This window comes from Diadema antillarum, unplaced genomic scaffold (assembly GCF_040938485.1).
Source record: "Diadema antillarum isolate AM-2024a unplaced genomic scaffold, OU_Dant_1.0 scf00000098, whole genome shotgun sequence".
NCBI lineage: Eukaryota > Metazoa > Echinodermata > Echinoidea > Diadematoida > Diadematidae > Diadema > Diadema antillarum.
In genome coordinates, this window is record NW_027270987.1 from 2,392,595 (window position 1) to 2,414,824 (window position 22,230).

At 39.2% G+C, this 22,230-nt stretch overlaps 1 protein-coding gene across 1 annotated transcript in view; it reads right to left on the minus strand.

Annotated features, from left to right (window-relative positions):
- LOC139718657 (ubiquitin carboxyl-terminal hydrolase 19-like) overlaps nucleotides 1–21,358 on the minus strand; it is a 36,612-nt gene extending 15,254 nt beyond the window's left edge. The window contains exons 1-13 of the mRNA XM_071630114.1: nucleotides 21,218–21,358; nucleotides 18,031–18,159; nucleotides 16,206–16,336; nucleotides 15,137–15,358; nucleotides 13,408–13,514; nucleotides 11,262–11,333; nucleotides 7,905–8,017; nucleotides 7,093–7,280; nucleotides 5,582–5,762; nucleotides 4,647–4,780; nucleotides 3,892–3,984; nucleotides 2,663–2,728; nucleotides 1,865–1,975 (exon numbers count right to left, since the gene is read on the minus strand). Of these exons, the coding sequence (XP_071486215.1) occupies nucleotides 1,865–1,975; nucleotides 2,663–2,728; nucleotides 3,892–3,984; nucleotides 4,647–4,780; nucleotides 5,582–5,762; nucleotides 7,093–7,280; nucleotides 7,905–8,017; nucleotides 11,262–11,333; nucleotides 13,408–13,514; nucleotides 15,137–15,358; nucleotides 16,206–16,336; nucleotides 18,031–18,159; nucleotides 21,218–21,233 (1,563 nt within the window). The 5' untranslated portion in view covers nucleotides 21,234–21,358. The remainder of the gene's footprint in view (nucleotides 1–1,864; nucleotides 1,976–2,662; nucleotides 2,729–3,891; nucleotides 3,985–4,646; nucleotides 4,781–5,581; nucleotides 5,763–7,092; nucleotides 7,281–7,904; nucleotides 8,018–11,261; nucleotides 11,334–13,407; nucleotides 13,515–15,136; nucleotides 15,359–16,205; nucleotides 16,337–18,030; nucleotides 18,160–21,217) is intronic.
- Nucleotides 21,359–22,230: the final 872 nt, after the last annotated feature.

The following is a 22,230-nucleotide window of genomic DNA, read 5'->3' on the forward strand; positions in this document are numbered from 1 at the left end:
AAGATCTTTCCTTGATCTTCCGCCATTAATATGCCGTTACCATGGCAACGCAGCTTCCGACACGTCCAAAAAATATGTCTTGCACATCTTCCCACCAAGACCAATGTGTGTGCCACATTTCATGAGCTTCAGTCGAATACAGAGGAAGTAGTTCAATCCGCAAGATCTTTCCTTGATCTTCTGCCATTTATATGCCGCTACCATGGCAACGCAGCTTCCGACACGTCCGAAAAATATGTCTTCCACATCTTCCCACCAAGATCAAGGTGTGTGCCACATTTTATAAGCTTTGGTCAAAAAACTGTGGAAGTAGTTAAATCCGCAAGATCTTTCCTTGATCTTCTGCCATTAATATGCCATTACCATGGCAACGTACTTTCGGGTACTGTCAAAAAATGCGTCTTGCACATCTACAACCAAAGGCACACATCTGTACCAAGTTTCATGGAAATTGGGCAAAAACTGAGGAAGTAGTTTGCAACACAAAATTGTCCATCATTTTGGCTCATAATATGTGAGCTGTTACCATGGCAACATACTTTTTGTCACTGTCAAGAAATGTGTCATGCTGACCTATATCCTAAGACAAACATTCAATATGAATTCCATGAGAATTGGAAGAACACTGATGAAGCAGTTTTGCCATGAAGCATTTTGCCCTATATTTTACCAATAACATGCCGTTACCATGGCAATGCACTTTTTGCCACTGCGGAAATATGTGTCTTGCACATTAACATATTCAGATGAACATCTGTAACTAATTTCATAAAAATTGATCAAAAACTGTGGGAGGAGTTCGCGACGCAAGATTTGTACCCATTTTTGCCCATAATATGCCGTTACCATGGCAACATACTTTTGGGTACTGTCAAAAAATACGTCTTCTACATCTACAACCCAAGGCACACATCTGTGCCAAGTTTTATGGGAATCGGTTGAAAACTGAGGAAGTAGTTCGCGACGCAAGATTTGCAACGGACCGACCGACCGACCGCCCGACCGACCGCCCGACCGACCGCCCGACCGCCCAACCGTCCGCTGATTCCTATATACCCCCTTCAAACTTCGTTTGGCGGGGGTATAAAAACAAAAAATGCACATGAAAAATGAAAGGGTGGTATAAATCGTTTACTGTATATGTTTTATAACTAGCGAGTCTTTTTATCCGTGAATCAGGACTTCCCAACTATTTCCCAAGTGGTTATCTCAATTGCAGAGTACATTAATGGACGGAGGCATGCACACATCCATTTACACAGTAGGAGCACCACAACTTAGGCCTACTAAACTGTATTTTTAGGCACCTTACTTATCTACTGCGTACTGCAGCTGCATACCAGTACATGTACAGTTTGGATTAGAGTCAACATTTGAATGTTGTTACATTTGCGAATAGCACCAGAGGGCAGCAGAGTTGCAAAAGTTGTGACAATATATGGCTTACACAGTATGTTACAAGTCTTGGAGGAATATGTAAAATATGAATCTAGGAAAGCAAAGCAACTATGTAGAGATGGTAAAATGAATAATAAATCTACAAGTAAGACATTCATTCTGACTTGACAAACAAAAGTGCTTACAGACACTCCAAGCAGTACTGAGAAGAGCTGTACTTCCTGATAGTTTTCTAAGCTTAAATGAATGCAAGTTGTACAATAAGAAAAGTCTAAAGCACCATGATTTGTTTGAACTAAACAAATCCCAGGAGTACTAGACTTTTTCTGTTATTAGGCAAGAAGCATGTACTTGGCAGGACATCAAAAAAACTGTTGATAACTGCGAGCTCCTTTTGGGCACTGTGCTGACAATTGATATATTTAAGCATGTATACATGTAAAACATCACTTATGACTGACATTACCTTGTCACATTCTGGGCAGACCAACTTTGACTTGTACTGTCCCTGAAACATGTCCACAATGAAGGAGTCGTTCCGCCTCTTGTGGGTCTTCCACGCTTCTTCTGCGACAACCTGCAGAGCAGACCAACGAGTTGCATTCATCAGGTTGATAAGTTACTGAGACATGCGATATAACTTCTTTTCAATCTCTGTTTGCGAGCACAAAGTCAATGCAAAATTAATGTTAATCAAGCAGCTATTTGCACTGCTCTGCCGAATGTGACCTCCAGTACGTCCATCTCAAACAATAATTATATGTTAATGTCACTTTTACGATACCTGAAAAAAAAAACACACTTTTCTGTGACAGCCATCTTGCGATACACCTGGAGAAAACTTTGAGAGCAAGTTTACATGACAGTGAATGCAAACTGCTAACAAATCATCTAATGTGCATTTGTGGTTGAGCCCTAATTAAACACATCAAACCATTTCTTGTACTGTATGTTCTCTTGCAAACAACAACATAACACATATATTGTACCTTCTCCTTCAAATGAATCATCATAAATGCATGCAGCTGTATTACAGGTCAATAGTTTAGAATACATTGATTTTCATGATATCAAATAACATGCATTATGGCAAAATATGAAACGTATTTAAAGCATCATACATACACAAAAGAAGAATGCAAGTTAAACTTACACAATGCATGCAATCACACACACCCAGATGCCAACAAAATGATCATTCTATCTATCATATTTTTTTTTCATTATATATTATTTTGTACTATACATATACAAAGTCCCTCACCTCATCAGCTCGTCCATCAGAGTCAATTGTTTCAGTGTATGGTTTCTTCCTGATCCTGTTTATATCCTATTGGAAATTAGAAAGGAAGACGGGAATTACTTGGCCATGGTCTGAAGCAGGAAAAATATTCAACATTTCACACAGTATGCAAAGCTTCATGAGATTGAACTATGGTAGGTGATTTATTCTCGGCCCATGAGCTTGTTGGAACTTTTTTTTTTTTTCATGCTACATAATTTATTTGTAGGTCACAGGAACTCACACTTTTTAATATACGCACTATACTTCATGGTATGTTTATGTATTGAAAATTTCATGAATCAACTATAAGTTGCAAAATTAACAACTCCAAAAATATTTCCTCCTGCAATACAAATGCATTGCATATATCGTCTGGTGGAAAATCACAAACTTTCTCTGTAATATGGATAACACTGATTTCTCATTCCATCACTGCGGTTCTCAATTGTGATTTCAACCACTCACAAAATTATCTTAATCCGTTGAGGACGATTCCTGAGTATACTTGGGCAGGTGTCTATGGGAAATGTGTGTTGCAGCAAAATCAGTCCATCAATTCCTAAATCACTATACTCATGAAGTAAACGCCATTGCAGTATTAATTTCTCATAAACAACTTAAACTCATTGGTAGGCTGATTTTGCCATATCACGCATTTCCCATAGACACCTCCCTGCATATAATCGGGACTAGTCTTCAACAGGTTAAACAAACTAGCTACATTTACTTTAAAGCATGTATTACACATCAAGATGAACATTTTGTGTCATCTGTATCTTTGCACAAAGAAAAATGTGTTTAAGGAGCTGCCTGTGGCTACTAAAAAAATTTTGCAGAATAAAATGATTTTTTCTTTTCTTTTTCTTTTTTATTTAAATCTGGCTGTTCAAGCGAAATACCGAATGCATATGGGCACAAGCTAGGCACTGCTGAAGGTCACATCAACTTGCAATATATCCAAAGTTCTGCATTCTTTAATTTTATTTCTACACACTGCAAGCAAGAACTTTGGTTCCTCAGACAGAAAAATCAAAACATCATGTTTACTGGTTACTAGTGTTTAGTTTTGTTTTGTTTTGTTTTTTAGATATATAATTTTTGGGTTGTCTTTACCAATAACAAATATTTTGTATCCTGCCTGCAGCAAGATCACTTTCACGCTCTATTTCGGGACGTTCCGGATAAGAGCTCCCCCTGTTTGATCTCACCTCATGAAGTCCGTCCAGCAGAAAGGCCATGAACTCTTGAGCGTCATGCTGAGCAAAGCCCATGAACTGGGATGCCTTGCCCGATATGATAGACTGAAATGAAACCAAAAACTCAGCAATATACCAGCGATCACTTCAAACTATTCCACAACGTTAGCTATACCTATCATTATCAACCTGGAAACTCTGGCTACATCTGGCAAGCATCGAAAAGTAGGATTTCCCTTAATTATACCTAAATGCCATGTGGCAGCACAAATTAGATTTTTAAAAAAAATCTCTATCTCTCTATCATTATCAGTTTGGGGTAGACTAGGAGTTACACAAGAGGCTCAGTGGATCTAGTGCTCACCTGAGAAGAACGTAGCAAACTTGGAGGGTTTGGGGGAACTTTCAGGGAGCATGGTGTCAACATGTAAATTCTTTCACACTGGCAATAATATCTGGTAAGTTTGCTGAAAATTTGATCAAGTGTTTCAAAAAAGAAGATCAAAATGTAAAAAATAGTCTACAGTTTGCTCCAAGCAAGTAGGGGGTCACCTCGGGAGCTGCCATAAAATATTCGAAAGCACACTCACCAATACTCATAGCACTTACTTGATAATTTCTAGTCTAAAGAAAGAGATTTTTAAAAGATTCTCTGATTTGGGGGCTTTGGGGCTTCCTAGTGCTAAGGTGAGCTAAAGAGGGGGAGAGATGGGGGGGGGGGGGATGTGGACATTCAGTTTGCATAATTACATTTGAAGGATGCATACCTTAAGCTTGGATGGTGCAATAGACTTGTACTGGCCACCCCAGAGACGTCTCATGAGAACAGCGAAGGAGAGGACCAGGTGTCCCCCGGTGCCCAGGGGGTTGTCTCGGTTGATCTCATTGCTGAAGTCCGCTTCTGTAAGGTGCACAATGTGTCGGGTCAAATCACAGTAAGGCACACTCTCTCTGGAACACTCATAGCAGATAACAGTCATGAAGACAGACACCGCTAACATATCATGGTGCAGTTTTCAATTCATTAGTGAGATTTTCACCACTTTTTGTTGCCACAAACATGACAGTCAAAAGGATAATCCTCTCCTTTCTGAAGTTAACAGCCATTCTAAAACTATCCTCCTACAAACTAGAGAGCAAAAAGTTTTGAATGAAAGTTTTGCCATACTCAGTCATAAACACAGCATTCTAAACCTTTGTGGTCCCCATCGGGGAGAAGAATTTGTGCAGTCAGCGCTATCTACACGACAACAATATGATAAAAGGAGTTTCTCAAGTCATGCACAAGTGGGTTGGGTGTGCAAAATTAGTCTGCGCTTGGATGGACATAGGCTGCAATGCTCAGAATGCAATGTGTGCCAGATTGTAGGTTGCCTCTGTGGTCTCTGCAGTCACACTCGTAAGACTTCAAGAACATAAACCATGCGATCTTAAAATTTTTGATGTTTTGCCAGTGTGACCACGGCTACTGATTATCATTATAATTATTATCTATTTGGCAATTCAACATAAAATACAAGCAGACACAGAATACAAACAAAAAATCCTATTCCTATTGCTCATACCCTTTTCTAGACACAAGTCATCTATAACTACCTCTGAAGTGACTTTCAATACTAAATAACAAAGGTACTCTACAATGACAAAAAAAAAAAAAAAAGGGAGAGAAAAGAATAAGCTAGAGTAACACAGAGAGGCGTACCCAGCATGAAGTCTTTAAGCTCCCTGGTGTTGGCAAGGACTTGCAGGACACTGTTCATGAAGCATGTGTTGCCCAAGTTGTCCAGTCCACAGAATCCCTGGTAGAGGGGCGGAGCAGGTGCTACTGGAGGAGGCTGTGTCTGCTTGCCGAGGCTGAGGGGAGGAACGGTGCAGGTTGGCTTCTGTCCCCGTAACATGGGAGAGAACAAAAAATTACTTGCATGATGTACATTTTTCACAGGAATAAGAGCATGTGTCCTTTGCTCTGGCTCAAGTGAACATCATTATCTTCGTCACAAGTTTGCAGGAAATCAACTGTCCTAGATTGCTGTTGATGCAATTGTTTCTCAACTCTTGTCAACTTTAAAGAGCAGCATCTGTTCTCACACTACACCATTAAGATCCTGCAGGCTTCTCGAGGTCTGAGGAAGCTCGCATCTCACTTTAGCCGGCAGAGTAGGTCCAATGTGATGTTCTAAAAGGTCTTGAATGTCAACCCATATGGACTACAGAAAAATAATATCTCATAGTAATATAAGTGAATGTGTCTCTTTTTGCCTACACAGCACTATTCAGTCGTTCCAAATTTGATTTTCTACCCAATGTACAAGTATGTTACTGCTTCTGCATCCTACATCACAAGAGTGCACAAAACCCCAATCCTTTAACCCTTTAGTACCTACAGGTTTTTTAGTTTTGCCCTCTACACACTGACTAACACAGTATATTCCACTGCATCGACTGTGTGTATATACTAGTAATGAAAATCAAAGGGACTGTACTGTTCTGGTTGAGGTGAGGATTTAGCTTTTAAGTTTTGCGAGATATTCAGAAACCACTCTATGAGATGTCAAAGAGCATACAATTCTAAGGGGAATCAAAAATTTATTTGATGAAAATCGGTTTTGAAATGACTGAGATATCCAAAAACAAGGTGAAACAAAAAGATCCTAATAAAAGGCGTAGCCTGTCGTCTTTTATCATTATCGCTTTTTTTTTGATATCTCAGCCATCTGAAAACCAATTTTCATCAAATAAACGTTGAATCCTTCTTAAAATTACATGCTCTTTCATATTTCATAAGAGGTTTTTCATTAGCTTACTTAGGAATGTTATAAACCTGAATTCTCCCCTCAACCAATACTGTACAGTCCCTTTAAGCTGCAGTGTAGGACCATACAAGGATTGACACGAATTAAGCAGAGACCTAATTACAGTTTCATACATCACATAAATATACACATTGGTTCACACATACAAACACGCACACACACACACACACACACACACACACACACACACACACACACACACATATGCATACATGCACTGCAACAGGTGGTTCTGTGATTTCTGAGAATGGTGGCCACGGATGGTTCAAGGGCCGAAGGGTAAAACACATCACAACTTTGACTTGCTTGAATGCTGTGTCTTCCTATAACACTCTTGCAAATCCATTAAAATTTTCCAGGTTATTGTCCCTCCATTCCCAGTAAATGTTAAAGTCATTACCTTTGTCCTGACTGAGTTTTCCTTGATTTCCACAGACTTGGCTCCGCCCACTGCACCTCGCATAGTCTCTTTCTCAGACCCAACATCTTTGGCGATCTCCTTGGTATCTTCCGGGGAGGTGGGTTTGGTGCTAGAGAGTGAGACCCAGTCACCCTGTGATCCAACTCTAGTCCTATTCCCAGTCGTCACTATTTATATTAAAGGAAATCACATAGTACATGGTTTATGGTATGTATTTCATACCTTCAAAATCAGGCAGCCTGTAAAAGTAATAATGTATTTATTTATACAACTCTCGAACACATATCGTCTGTTAAGAATGAGAAGGGCGATAAGTGGTCTTGAACACTATGGGTTCAGTGGCAACTTAACGCCCTTATCATTCTCAACAGACGATATATAGTTCCACAGCTTTCTGCACAACCTTCCTATATAAGCTTTGCATGAGAGTGACAGTAAAGTGCATGCATTAATACACACTTCATTCGACACAATATGTATCATGTCATTTCAACTGCCTATCGTAAATAAAGAAAAATCTTCATATAAGTAATGTATATCTGCTACATATGGCAGGCATAATATTTTGTGAATCAGGATAATATATACATCAATTCTGCAAACAGTTTAATGTGTGACTGAGCATAGAATGTGTGTGTGTATGTGTGTGTGTGTACTTGTGTGTACTTGTGTATGCACGTGTGTGTAAATAGGTGCATTTCCTGCTCTGCTTGGATTCTGCTCAATGTATGGCAGTGAGTAAATTAACGAAATCATCAATTTACTTTCAAATGAAAATACAAAATTCTCACCCTTAGTAGAACGCTCTAGAGCTTGCCATTTTTCTGGTGTCTGCTTCTTTACGAACACTTCAAGGTTGCTATTGGTCACTTTATATGAACAGCCACTGGGGATAATCGGTTTCCTTAAAGGTAAAAAAAAAACACACAAGGAAAACGAGTGATGAAAGATGAAGGTTCGGCGATGTTTAAATGATACAATCCTTGGGCTAACTATGCCTTCTCTAGCACCAACTCCATACAATCTATGTTTACAGTTTCCTAAATATCAAGTTCTACCAAAAAAATGAAAAAAAGAAACTAGAAATGTCGCTATGGCGACTGATGCCTCCGCCATAATGCATGATTCTCCCAATAAGCGTATAGTACAATGTCTTCACAATGTGTGATCCATGACAGTTTCACATAACTGGCAAAATATTGAAATGGCAGGTTTGTCAGAAATGTCTTGAACTGGGTTTGCTATATTTTTCTAGGAGTGTAGGTACACATATTTGGGGAATTGAGAATTTTTACTTGCATTCTGACGGACCTTTTTGTAAGTTTATGCAATGAGTAATTTCCAAGGTATGAAGAAAGAGTGTAATGACGGTACAAAACATTTTTTTTTTCCTTTGGGGGGTGGGGAGGCATTGAAACCTAGCCATTGACCCTTAACCTTTGACCTTTGACCTTCTGGCTGGAAATTTCCCAGAGAATCTCCATCAGGTAATGCATGTATTAAGTTTTGAAAGTAATAATGCAAACATTGCATATATACTAGTATATGAGGGAAATAGTAAAATTTTGAGGAGTTGACCTTGACCTTTGACCCCCTGACTATTGACTCATGACCCCTAAATTCCCTAGATAATCCCTGCCCGTCAGTACATGCGTATGTACCAAGTTCCACAAATATACATTGAACCATTTGCGAGAAAAGTGATATTGCAACATTTTCACCTAACCTTAGACCTTTGACCTTTTGACCTTTGACCTTATGACGTGAAACCCTCTCTGGAGAATCTCTACGCAGTAGTACATGTCCACACCAAGTTTCAAGAAAATACCTTTGGGCATTGCATAGATATGGGGGAAATTGTAACATTTATAGCATTTGACCTTGACCTTTTGACCTTTGACCTCTTGCCAATGTCACTAAAGTCTACTCAACTTATTGTCACATCATACATCATCCTTGGACCAAGTTTGGTGAAAGCTGCTTCATCCAGTTTTGAGTTATCACATAAACATATGAATTTTAGGATTTGACCTTGATCTTTGACCTTTGACCTCTGTCCGATTTCACTGAAAAACTAATCAAGTAATTGTCCTATCATACATTATCCTCCAACAAAGTTTGGTGAAATTTGCTTGATCCAGTCTTGAGTTATCGCGTAAACAGATACAATTTCATGATTTGACCTTGACCTTTGACCTTTGACCTTCAGCCAATTTCACCCAAAATCTAATCAAATAATTGCCCCATCATACTTCATACTTGGACCAAGTTTGGTAAAATTCCAGTCAATATTACTCAAGTTATCGCGTAAACGAAAGCGGACGGACGTACGGACGTACGTACGTACGGACGTACGTACGGACGGACGGACAACCCGAAAACATAATGCCTCCGGCACCACTTCGTGGCGGAGGCATAAAAAAATATATATATATATAAATATAAATATATATATATATTTTTAATGCTGCGTGTATTTAAGGCATATGTTTGCATAACATTTCATGCAGGATTGTCACAGAAGTGGACACATGTTTACATACAACTGTTCAGTGTTGTATCTAAAATCAGTGTTGTATCTAAAGTTCAGTGTTGTATCTAAAATCTTGGATCCAAATGTCACTCATATCAACGAGGGGATACTGTAATTGGGAGGTTGTGCTAAATATGAGAAAAACATAGTTGATGCCAGCTTTAATATCACAGTCCTATTAAGCAGTCTCAACAAAGGAACCACATTCTCACAATTTCAACACTTTATTAAGAAAGCTGCACACATTCAACACTCGCAAGTAAAACTGTGGGTTGCCGATAATTAAATGATCAAAGTGCAATCAAAATCGTGCCACCAAGGTTGCATTCCACATATTACACTTAAAAGCCATTGGAAGGGCTCAAACATGATGGACTCATCTCTTGATTATAGGACCCCAATATTAAAAAAATAAGAAAATCTATTTTTCTCTCAAAAGCGAGGAAATGCTATGGCCAGGGCTAGGTTCTAACTTCTTTTTCTTGATTATTTTCAATTTATATACAGTGCTTCAAGCATTATTTAGCCACCAGCAGGTCTTTTCGCTGTAATCCAATGGTAAAATATACCATTGTTACCACAAATGAAAGGTAGACCTACACTCGACATCTATGCAGTTATCACAAGTTACAAAAGAACGTTTTCTTCTTATTCTCTTCCTTCAGAGGCTGTAAACCTGCCCCCGCTAACTTCCCCATCATTATAATAACATGTAAATGACGAGTGCTCTCACAAATACTGTTTGTACCATATATATCACAACAATAATATAGCGAGTACATGAGACTTGAAAGACACAATAACAAATGGTTCAATTCACAATTAAGAACCACAGCAACAGAATGACCGATATGCATTATCTGATTTCAAAGAGAAGAGTTCACAATTTCCTACCCTGAAGGTGATACACAGTATTTTTACTATCAAAGGTAATTTTTTTTTTTCAGTGGCTGATTTACAAATATGAGCAAACTTACAAAATTCAGGGGAAAAAAAAAGAATAAAAATGCTGTGGAAAATATGGTAGATGATTATGATCCAGCGTCTGAATAAGATCTCGCATCCCATTCCGTAGGAGCCTCAGCTGGAAAGAGCGATGCAGGTGACAGAGAAATTGAAGAAACTACTGTATACGTCGAATATTTCGCGAGGTTTTTATTTTCGCGAATATTTCGCGAGTCAGGTGCTATTCGCGAAATCAAAGACACGTGAAAATATTGACTCTGATCCCAATGTGGATGTGACATACGCATGTACATTTCTCTGTTCAGTACAAGATTCCACGATCGCGAATTTAACCACTCGCGAAATCATCGGGAATTCCCGATTCGCGAAAATTTAGACTCGCGAAATATATGGCGTATACAGTAAACGTTTCTCCATCATTTCCTTCATCTTTCCATTTGACGTACTGAGAACTGGAATAATCCTTGAGTATAACTCCTTAATTTGCTGTGAAAACCACAAATTTCTGGTACAAATCATGTCAACTCACAGGAACAAAGCACTTTTGCCCCTTTCTAGAACACAGCTACGAACAAATTGCGGGTGGGACATTACATATTCACATACACAGTAATGCGTAGTCTCGATATTGAGACACAAAATATCTTACCAAGGCTTTATCTTCCAACAGAAGAGGGTGTCCGCTGTGCTGTTTGGGTTCAACTGGAGAAACTGGTTGTCACTGCAAGGTGAGAATGTACGAAATATAAGAATATAATCATTACCCCTCTTTTCAGCAGTCTCTTAAACGGGGCTGCTACTTTGAGGTCACCATGGAGACGACAAGGGCAAAATGATTCAGTGCCATGTCTAGACATTTTAAAGGTGCATGGTCCCGGTGTTTTAGTCAAATGCGTACGCGGGCGCACGGCGCAAGTTTCCTATAGAGACCTACGCTATCGACTCCTCTTTAGCGCTTACGCTTTGGCCCACTTCTCTGAGTCTGAAGAAGTCCGATTCACTGTAGTCAGTGGTCGGATCACAGTTCGGCTCATGATTCGGCTGAGGGGGATGACAGCTTTAGCAAACTTCTTTTGTGATGTCATAATAACAAGCACATACAGCGCACTCTGGCATTACTACAGACTGCGTGATGTGCAGAGAAGACAACGAAGGCAACGTTACTTTGGAACAGCTACGCACTTTACTCTTGGTGACAGCTCAACTTCAGTAATCTTCGTATCAATGCTAACGGTGATCGGCAGTATCATCAACAGCGCCCTCTATACTACCGGGACTATGCCCCTTTAAAGTAAGTCCATCATCAGTTGGAGCAAAATAGAACCCTTTCAGTGATGCCCCACCTGTTACATAACACAGAATATTCTTGAAGTTAGGAATAAGATACGCCATATTTTCTTATCATCTTCTTTGTTTTTTTAGCACCTTTAATCACAAATATCTCAACTTTACAGCACGGATGGAGTTGCCTTGTTTTGCGATGAAACTTTTAATGTCATGTTCTGTCAAAGAATCCCTCCCGCCTTTCGTTGGTCCAATTCACTTACATATTCAGATGCCCCCCCCCCCCCCCCCCCCACTTATGCACTGATGCATCCATAAACAACACTTCTCTTCACATTTTCCAATAGAGGGCATGAAATGGGAGGACTGTTTATACCTAACAGGAATAAAGGGACATTGTGGTTTTCACCGATTCCTGCCACCAAGGCCACAGCAAATTAGCCAGATGGATTATCATGATTATAAATCATACTACAGCTTTGTCAAGCACAATAGATTGATATGTTGGTGTATATATACGCATGGCTCGACACTAACTTTTTTGTTTATCGGGCCACCAAAATCCTAAATTTCAAATTTTTGGAGGCCCGAGAGAAAAATTTGATGTCCCGAATAAAAAACAATAAAAAACATTAAAAGTCCTTTTTTTTTTAAATGAGTCAAATATTTAAGATTTATGATAGTAAGAATTAGAAGTTGGACATATCTACTCATAAATAAACTTCAACAAACTTGCAACACTCACTCTCAGGCATTTTTTGAAATTTGGAGGCCCGACTTTCATTTTTGGTGGCCCTGGGCCACCGGGCCGCCGTTAGTGTCGAGCCCTGATATACGCGTATAGAATGAACACACACTCACTTATTGCAACTGATTGACAAATTGCCCTGCAACGACTTAAATAAGCACTGAATTGATCAGTGTTTATTTATGTCGATGCAGGGCAATTTGTCAATCAGTTGCAATGAAAGCATCTCGACGGAAGAATTTCATGAATTTGGACACTGACTTGTGTTTCAAAATGCTTAATATTTGTTAAATGAACCTCAACTAAGTACTGTAAAAGCGGACATTTTTGCGGTGTGAAAATTTTTACACATTTTGCGCAACCAGAAACTAATGTGAAAATAAAAGTACACACAAATATTTTTGCATGCCATATGTTCAAGTAATTACTGTAAAAGTGGAAATTTTCGCGGTGTTGACATTTTCGCGCATTTCCCGCAACCCGAAACTAGCGCGAAAAGAAAAGCACACAAATATTTTTGCTTGCCACATGTTCCAGTAGTCGATGTCTTAATTCCGCGGAATTAAAAACACGCAAAACTTTTCTCAGCTCGCCCAGCGCAAAAAATTAGTCATGCGAAAATATCCACTTGTACAGTAATGTCTCGATTCCGCGTAATTAAAAACACGCAAAATTCATCTTATCCATCCGAGCATGCAAAATTACTCATGCGAAAATATCTACTTTTACAGTAGTCACCCATAAATAGTGTAGACCGACTCACTTGGTCTGAAACTTAATGGATATTTCTTCTTCTGCAAAGTTGACTTTCAGTGAACTGCGTTTTATCTTCTTCACATACACATAGAGGTACAGGGCCTTCATATCTCGCTGCAGAAAAAAAGAAGAAGGACAAAACATAAATGGAAAACAAAAACAAGAGGGAAAAAGATGATTCAAAGAATGTAATTCAAATTAAATCAGCAGAGGGAATAATCAAAATAACACAAGATGAAAGGTTATTTCAGCATGAACATTGTCATTCCTTGAATACAACCATTTTCTATGTGAATACATCATCTTGGCAGAGATTGGTCCATTGTAACTGTGTGCAGAAGTGTGGAGACAAGTCTAACATTGAGTAAACCTGAACTCGTGCCAGGAGCAAGTTCCTGCCTGAAGTCAGCACTGCTATGCATTGCAAATTTTTGAAGCTGCTGAACATGATTTCACAAAAGAGATATGTGTGCCATTTCCTGCACCCATGTGACAAAGAAAGGTGGCAAAAAAAAAGAAAAGAAAAGAAAAAAAAGAGTGCATTGTAGGTATCAGTGATTATTCATCCATTTTCTTCCGCAAATAAGAGGAGGAGGATAGACGGTAAAAAAAGACTCCCACAATTGGAAAGGAGTCAATCATTTGTAATATCCTCATGTTGTTCAATCACTGTGAATTCTGAAATTCTGTACCCAAAGTAACCAATTTATAGTTATCCAAATGTAAAGTCTGACAGTCATTCAGAGGTCTCCCTTAATGATCATACAATATTCACAACAATCCTCATTGCTCTACACTGTGCTGAAGACAGATATATGTTATGCATGCTGGACTACTTGTATGTTCTGAGTGATCACAAAAATGTGGTCATTTTATCATACATATCACTACGTGTAGCATTACACTGGCATAAGTCTCCTTCCCAAAAACTGCATCAAATGCTGCAATTACACATGATTTTGAACTGCACTGTAGACACTGTGAAATATCAAGCTCCTGGGAGCAGACTGATTTTTCTGTACAGCAAAGTTACATTTGGGCAAGTTTCCAAAATCATTTCAACCAACTGCGGTTAGTTGTATCTTTTTTTTTTTCCTTTTTTTCTGTGGGAATTTGAGTGTAATGTATGTGTCTGTGCGTGCATGTTTGTTTGCTGGTTTGTTTGTGGGGCTTTATTCTTGTTGGCACAAGATTTAGTGAAAAAAACTTGAGTTAAGAATTGCTGCAGCTAGCACGAACGTTGTTTGCATCCCCTTTGGATGAACCTAATACTGAGATCAATTTTAGAACGTTTATGTACCTGCAGTTAGACTTTGTCTGCACAATTCAGGTGTCTCATCAACTCACAAACTAACTTGCTGCCACAAATTAAAAAGCCAGCTAAAGTGCGTCCAAACTACTGTAAAACATGAAATATTCGCGGCATGAAATTTTTGCGAATTGGAGCCGAAAGCCTTTTTCGTGGCATGAAATTTTCGCGAATTGCTACTGGCATTCAATGCATGTAGTGTAGACAAAAGCTTTCGCGTGCATTTTAATTTCGCGAATTTTGGCGCTCGCGAAATTCGCGAAATTAAAATGCATGCGAAAATTTCTCGTTTTACAGTATCTCTGTTCTCAATTTTTGTCTTGATCTTAATACTCTATTACACTCTTATTATTATTTTTCAATAAAGCATACTTATTACAGTTACGCCTCTTTGCTAATTAATGAATCAAAACATGAATCCACTCACATTGGGGAAGAAATCATATTTGGCATGCTCTATCACATATTCCTTCTCCATCGTTTCGTCCTGTCCTGTGCTGACGTTGTCTCCACTGACGCAGTCTCTGTCCCCTTCTCTGTTACCATCGTGATTCTCGACTTGGCTCTCCGTTCCCGCAGAGTTGCCAACGTCCATTCCACCGTCTGTCGAATTGTCGGTCGCACTATCACCTTCCTTCATCACAACCTCCTGTTTGATACACAGCACAGGAGGCAAGGAAAAACTTCACTGAATTTCATCCCATTGAAGCAGATTAAAGAACCAATTCAGCCAATGATTTCAATTGACTAAAGAATTGCTCGCGATTTGACTGCAGACAAAATCATAACAAGCTCACACAATATTACATGCTTACTGGAAAGTATACTCTTCCATACCAGGATAAATGAAAGATTTGCTTTCATTTTCTTGTAGCCAGCAAATACAACATACATGTAATGTCAAGCAATTATATCACATGAAAAGATACAGAATAACATCAACGTTTATTTTACCTGATTTTTAGCACACAGGGAGTTTTCTTTATCAAATGTTGTCTCTTGGCAAAAGGCAGGCATCGGAGTTTAGTCATTTAGTATGCTCCATAACTAGCTTAATCAAAATTTACACTTTCACAAGAAGTCATTGGCTCTACAAAGATTATATCAATGGGTAACTAACAAAACAGAGAGCAAATAAATTTCACTTCTTCTTGAGGTCATAGGAAATCGTATTTGTAATGGTATTTCTTTTGTTTGTTTTATCACCATAGTGATAACTACAAAGGTGCTGGCAGTACTTACTAGACTGGTTCATGCCTTACAGTGCATGGCATAAAAAACAGAATATTGAGTTTCCTTTGTTGCATTTACTCAAGAGTATTCAACACTACATCTATTTGTATATTATATACTTTAGCATAATTTCTTGGGACATCCTACATTTCCAAACACTTTGCAACAAGACACAGACCCCTTACTCTCAACTTACAACAATGAAGCATGTAACACAAAACTAGGAATGACAGATATACATGTACGCAGCTCGATGAGCTCACCTCAAGTGATGCCCATTCTTGGAATTTCTCTTTCTTTTGAAGCTGGATGCGCAGCGCCCCGTCCTTGAGTGTTACCTTGGAAGATGATTCATGCACCTCATGGAGCAGGGTACACTTCCACAAGCGTCCATCTTGACCCAAACATAAACAATAGCAATATGTAACATAAAAATCACCAAAAGCAAGATGACATTTTCTCTGCTACAAACACTAACCATGAATATTGGGTGCTATTCTCTGGTGTTAGAACAGGTTTCACATTCAAAAACTATACTTTACCAAGGTAACCCTTGTAGATGTTACAACAAAATTTTACATGCATTTGTTTGGGATATATTGACGGATATTCTACCACATTTTATTGATTGTGAAACTGTTATCAAGAGCATTGCACACAGATTGGCCTGCATGCCTACACATCAAGTAGAAATAGTGAGTATACATGTATATGTATATGAATTTGCAGTAGGCCTATATCACTTCAACCAAAAGTATATGTCAGTGAGCAAGCAAACACTTTTAAGTAACACAGTATGATTTGACTCTCAAAGTACTAGCCCTACAGTAAAGTGAATCCAATGTCAAACTTCATCTTTTTTACTTTTCCATGGACTAGTCCATGAGATATAACCTCACATTGATTAAATTCATACATGTCTTTCCTTCATATCTTAAATTCATTGACAGTGGGCACCCAAATCAGTGCCAACCTCTCTTGAATTTCAAACTCTGCCTCAAAAAGAAATCAAACGTACAATTACACCAGTAAGACATCATTTCAGAGTATGCATACACTATAGTGTGCTGACAACGAATTACAAGTTGCCCATTGCCGTAAGGAAACAGCTTTTGCATGAAGACATATGTCTGGTCAACTATGATGTAGTCATATTGCACAGAGAAACTTACAAAGAGATAATTTGCAAATCGATGAGGCACAGGATAGAAAATTTTGAGCTGTGGCAGTATCAAAGAATGAAGAGAAGAACATGAATTGAAAGGAATTCAAATGCAGAAGTGCTACAGATGGTATTGACAGAACATGAGCAGCTGCTCTTGATGCTAAGGAAACAACAAATGCATATTTTCGGACACGTCGTGGGGAAAAAACAGGTGAAGCACCTAGTCTTGACTGGGCTTGTGAATGGCAAAAGAGCACACAGCCAACAGCATCTCACTCTCCTGTCCGCAAGGGCCAGGATAACTGGTAAAAGAACATCCACATTGCTGCATTTGTGCAACAGCAGAAGGGGCCGAAGGGTTACTGCATCAGCGATCGCCATCGGGCAGTGATGTCCACAGCAGAGCTGAGAGAGAGAGACTATGTGGCATATGAATATGATGATTACCTCCGCCAAGAGAGGAGGTTATGTCTTCGTAATCGTTGGTTTGTTTGTCCATGTGCAAAATAACTCAAAAAGTTGAGAATGGATTTGCATGAAACTTTCAGAAAAGGCCGAGAATGACACAAGAAACAGATGATAAAATTTTGGTAGTGATCCGGGAATTTTAGGGATTTTATGAAGGATTTTCGATATTTTGGCTGGTAGGGTCAATGAACTTGGGGGTTCAAGCTGCGTATTTTTGAAGTTTTCATACGCGCACTAAAGTGTGTGCTCTAGTTTCTGGATCTGGTCCAGAGCGAGGCGCACCACGCAGCTGGCATTGATGACGTAACAAAAGGTTTCTATTTTGGGAAATCGGGTGATTTTCAGCATGCATACATATGGGTAGAAACAGGGAGGTGAGATCAGTGGTTGAAATAACCTGCTTGGCGGAGATTTGTGATCTCAGAGTGCTTCACTAGTTAAATATGTATTCTTACCTTTCAGCTTACACGTGCACTCTTTTCCCACCAGCTGGAGGTTTACCTCCTTCTTCTTAACTCCACCACCGATGATCAGATCAATGTACACATCCTCCTCCGTTTGCCCCCAGTCATACGAGAATGGACCTGTTGAATGGTGTAGTGATTTAAAAAACAGTGTGGGTCTCGTTTAGCCAGTCCACTCCATTTCACCTAATGGGAGCACATATTGTACTACTCCATGTATGCATGTAAATCCATGGTGCTGGTTCTGTTATTTCAAATTTTTTAGAGGAAAAAGTATCATTCATTACACAACTTGTCCATTTCATCATATCATAAACGCGTGCACGTATCGGAAAGGCATACATTGTAGCTGATGAACTGCATCCATCTTGGCTTAGAGTGGATTTTAGCACACAATACGACTGAGCTTTTACCACATACTTGTACATAGTGTAATACAAACAATTACTGTCTATAACTTCCAAGCCCTTAACATTTTGCCATGTGCCATTAAAGATGGTCTTCATATAATGTTTATGATGCAAGGAAGTAAGAAAGCAATGCCACACTACTACAGAGCTTTATGCCAAATTTAAGTCCTCAAAGAATATGAATAGCACTCTTGACATTGCCTATTTTTCTTGATCCTCTTTCAAAGCATGGAAATCTGGCTTTGGGCCAGTTAACTATCACAGCACACAGACAAAGGTTTTGTAAGTTGTGCTCTTGAGACTTTGTTCTTGAAATGTACTGTAACAAAGATATATGTTCCAAATTACGTAAACAGTGGGACAATACGTTAGATTAGTCTCAAAAGTGCAAAGAAAAGAATTATGAAATTAGCTCACTGAGTGAAAGTGTCAAATATACATGTAAGGTTTCATAAAATACATGCACAGATAATTTACAATGATCCACTATAAAATACTGGTAGGTATCTTGTGGAAAGTCTCTAATATCCAAGTATGACTACATTATACACGTACACACGTATGTGTGTGTGTATGTGCTTTTTAATTGACTGTCTACAGTGTATTTGCCAAAAGTATGGATTACAGGTGTATGTGTTTCAGTCTGGATTATTGTTCTCTTCAATCCCGATCATAGGGTTCTTGCTGTGTTATAACTGTAAAAGTAGATATTTTCGCATAACTAATTTTTCGCGCTCAGCTGGTGAAGAAGAGTTTTGTGTGTTTTTAATTCTGCGGAATCAAGACATCAACTACTGGAACATATATATGGCAAGCACAAGTATAAGCTTGCCTTTATTTTTTTGCGCTAGTTTCTGGTTGCGCGAAATGCACACAAATTTCCACTTTTACAGGACCAAATTTCTGTTGTGCTGGCGTCACCATACAGTACACCGTCAACAGGAATTGGCCAATTCTGGAATGACAGTCTGTATAATGAGCTTCTTCTTAAATACAAGTGCAAAAATAACAACATAGAAGCTAGATCAAGCGTAGTTACAAAATACAATCTGTCTGATCCTGTTGGTAACCAACAATACATTTAGTCAACGCTGACTAGAAAAAAAAAAAAAGCAAAACAATGCAGGCATGAGACAGTGTCAGTTATACAAGCTTGTACTACAAGGTCGCCTCTTATCAAGGGGAAACGAAACCCAAACATACATGTTGATGTACAATAAAGTGAATGCAGTGATAGAGCATAACACATTTAAAGTTTGAGGAAAATCTGACAATTGGTTAACCCATTGAGGACGGTTTGATTTTGCAACAACACGCATTTCCCATAGACGCTTGCCCCAGTATACTTGGGTCTCGTTCTCAACGGGTTAATAAAGAAGTGATGAATTTCTGAAGTTTTAGTGTCTTCATGGCTGGATGAGACAACTACTACAATTTGTGACATCCCTGCAGGACAGTGATACAAAGATAACTGAAGAAAATTCCACACAATTTTCATTTCCCCAGAAAAATAAACATTCCTTCGACTTGTTAATGACATAATGGTAATATTATTCCCCCTGTTCCTACCAGTACTCTGAAAATTAAAGGGCAAGTCAAATGCTCTTTATTATGCTAGCAGTGCAAATAAGATGAATTTTCTTCATACAGATGCTAGTTTCTTTGATTTTCTTATATGCTGTCTAAATGTGACATCAGAAAATGTGACCCGCTACAACAAAAGGATCCGAAAGTCAAGGGAGGTCAATATTCTGAAAATGACATGACATTATTCCCTTACAATGTACTCTTCCTCTTTAATTTCATAAATAACATGACTCATAAAAGTACTCAGTTGCCGAGATATTGATGATTTTATGAGACTATGTCGACTGATCCAGGGAATCAGTGTTTCAAGAAACCGCCTTCAGAGTTTTCTGTCAGATGCAACCTTGATCAAGGGGAGGTAAAACAATTTTTACCTCCTGACAACAGAAGGTATGCTCATGGCAACCTCCGCAATGTTCTTTCAAGCTTAGCGCCAGCAGTCTACGCACGACCAATCAGTAAACAAGGATGCCCCACACTGACCAATAAGATCCCTCCCTTGTTGCTAAGGGCAGAGTCTATCGGCAGCGCTAAATCCGTATCTTTGGACATGTTTCTATTCTGTTGAAAGTCAGAAAATCATGGCCCAGAAAAAGGCTAATTTCTTGCCTTTCCTTTGACCATATGATACTGTAGCTTCAAAATTTCGGCAGATGATAGATAAAACATTAGACTACAACACTGTGTCAAAAATAGAAATTCGATTGTTTTGACCGATTTTGATGATCTGACTTCAAACTCAATTTTCTCGGCTCGGCCGTTAGCGACTTTCGGATCCTTTTGTTGTGGCAGGTCACAAATGTTCATCTTCTCATTCAGTGATTGTGGCAGCACAGAAACTTCAATTTATCTTTCAACAGATTGTCTGATTTTCCTCAAACTTTGCCGATGTGCTTTTTATTCTGCCTGCATTCCGTCATCCTCATATCATAATCATAGATTCTACTATTAGATACTAGACACCTCTAGTTAGGATTAGAACAAGATTTGGGGTTACATTCTCCTTTCATGATGTATGATAATTTGCAGATAGACACACAATTGAACTCTGCTCCAAATTCAACAAATCAATTGAACAATGTTAAACTCTAGATCACAATCATCAGGTCATACTCATACTCATAGTCATATTTTTTACTCGACTAACTAGTAACGTTAGATTCTAATTATAACACACATACTCATGTCACTTGACATCTCTCCTTGGCTTCAACTTTTTCCAGATCAGAACGGGCAGATCCTCTGGCTCTGGCTTCGATTATCCAGTCTGGGTCTTAGTAGAGATGGTTTTTCGTCCAACCTGACGTTCAAAACTTTTGATTGCTCTTGACTTTGGACTCTTAGTCCTTCCATTAACTAGAACCTCTTTGTGGTTCTAGATCAATTAATCCACTTTTAAGTGGAAGATAGTAAAACCAGAAGTTAAGAAGACAGGTATTCGTTCTAAACATCAGATTCTTCAGTCTTCGTAATGATTCAAGAAAGGAGTCATGACTCAAGGAAATCGGTGGTAGGAAGACAGCGGCAGTACTTCCTGTCACAAAGGACTCGACTAGCTTTTACACTGCTCGTCGGCGAGCGCGATCGAGGCGGAGAAGCTAGTGTCTGCCGTGTGTGCGGCGGAGAGCTGCAGCTCATGAGCTGGGAGTTTGTGTACCACAACCGCAGTAATGGCTCGACGCACTCTTCCCGGTCCCCACACCGCGCCGGCCTGCCTTTGTGTTGCGTCGTCGGCGCTCTCAGCCGTGCATGCGTGGGACTAATACGAAGCACGAGTTTACTGGTGTTGTTGTCTGTGTTTAATTGTGGCTATCTTCAGCACGGTCTTCTTGACTTTGGCCTTGCTCAGTTTTTCCGACGCGGACAGAAATCCGACGAAAGCTGACCTACTTGGTCAACCGGCGCGGTGCTTGCGTCTGGAAATAAAGTCGACGAAGACAACGCAAAGGTGATGTCTGAATCCGAGTGGATGTCTTCTCTACGACTCTAGCTCGAGTAGCCTCGACAAGTATATACAAGTTCACCTTGTCGTGATGATACAGATCATCCTCACAAAATGTCGCGGCCAGCAAGGCGACAATGAACTTTCTTTGTAGATCACAAGAAAATCTGATTGTGCGTAGATTGCTCAATTTCCCCATTCAGCTCCAACTTTTCATCTGACATGTACCAATACGAGACAAGACCTTCACGT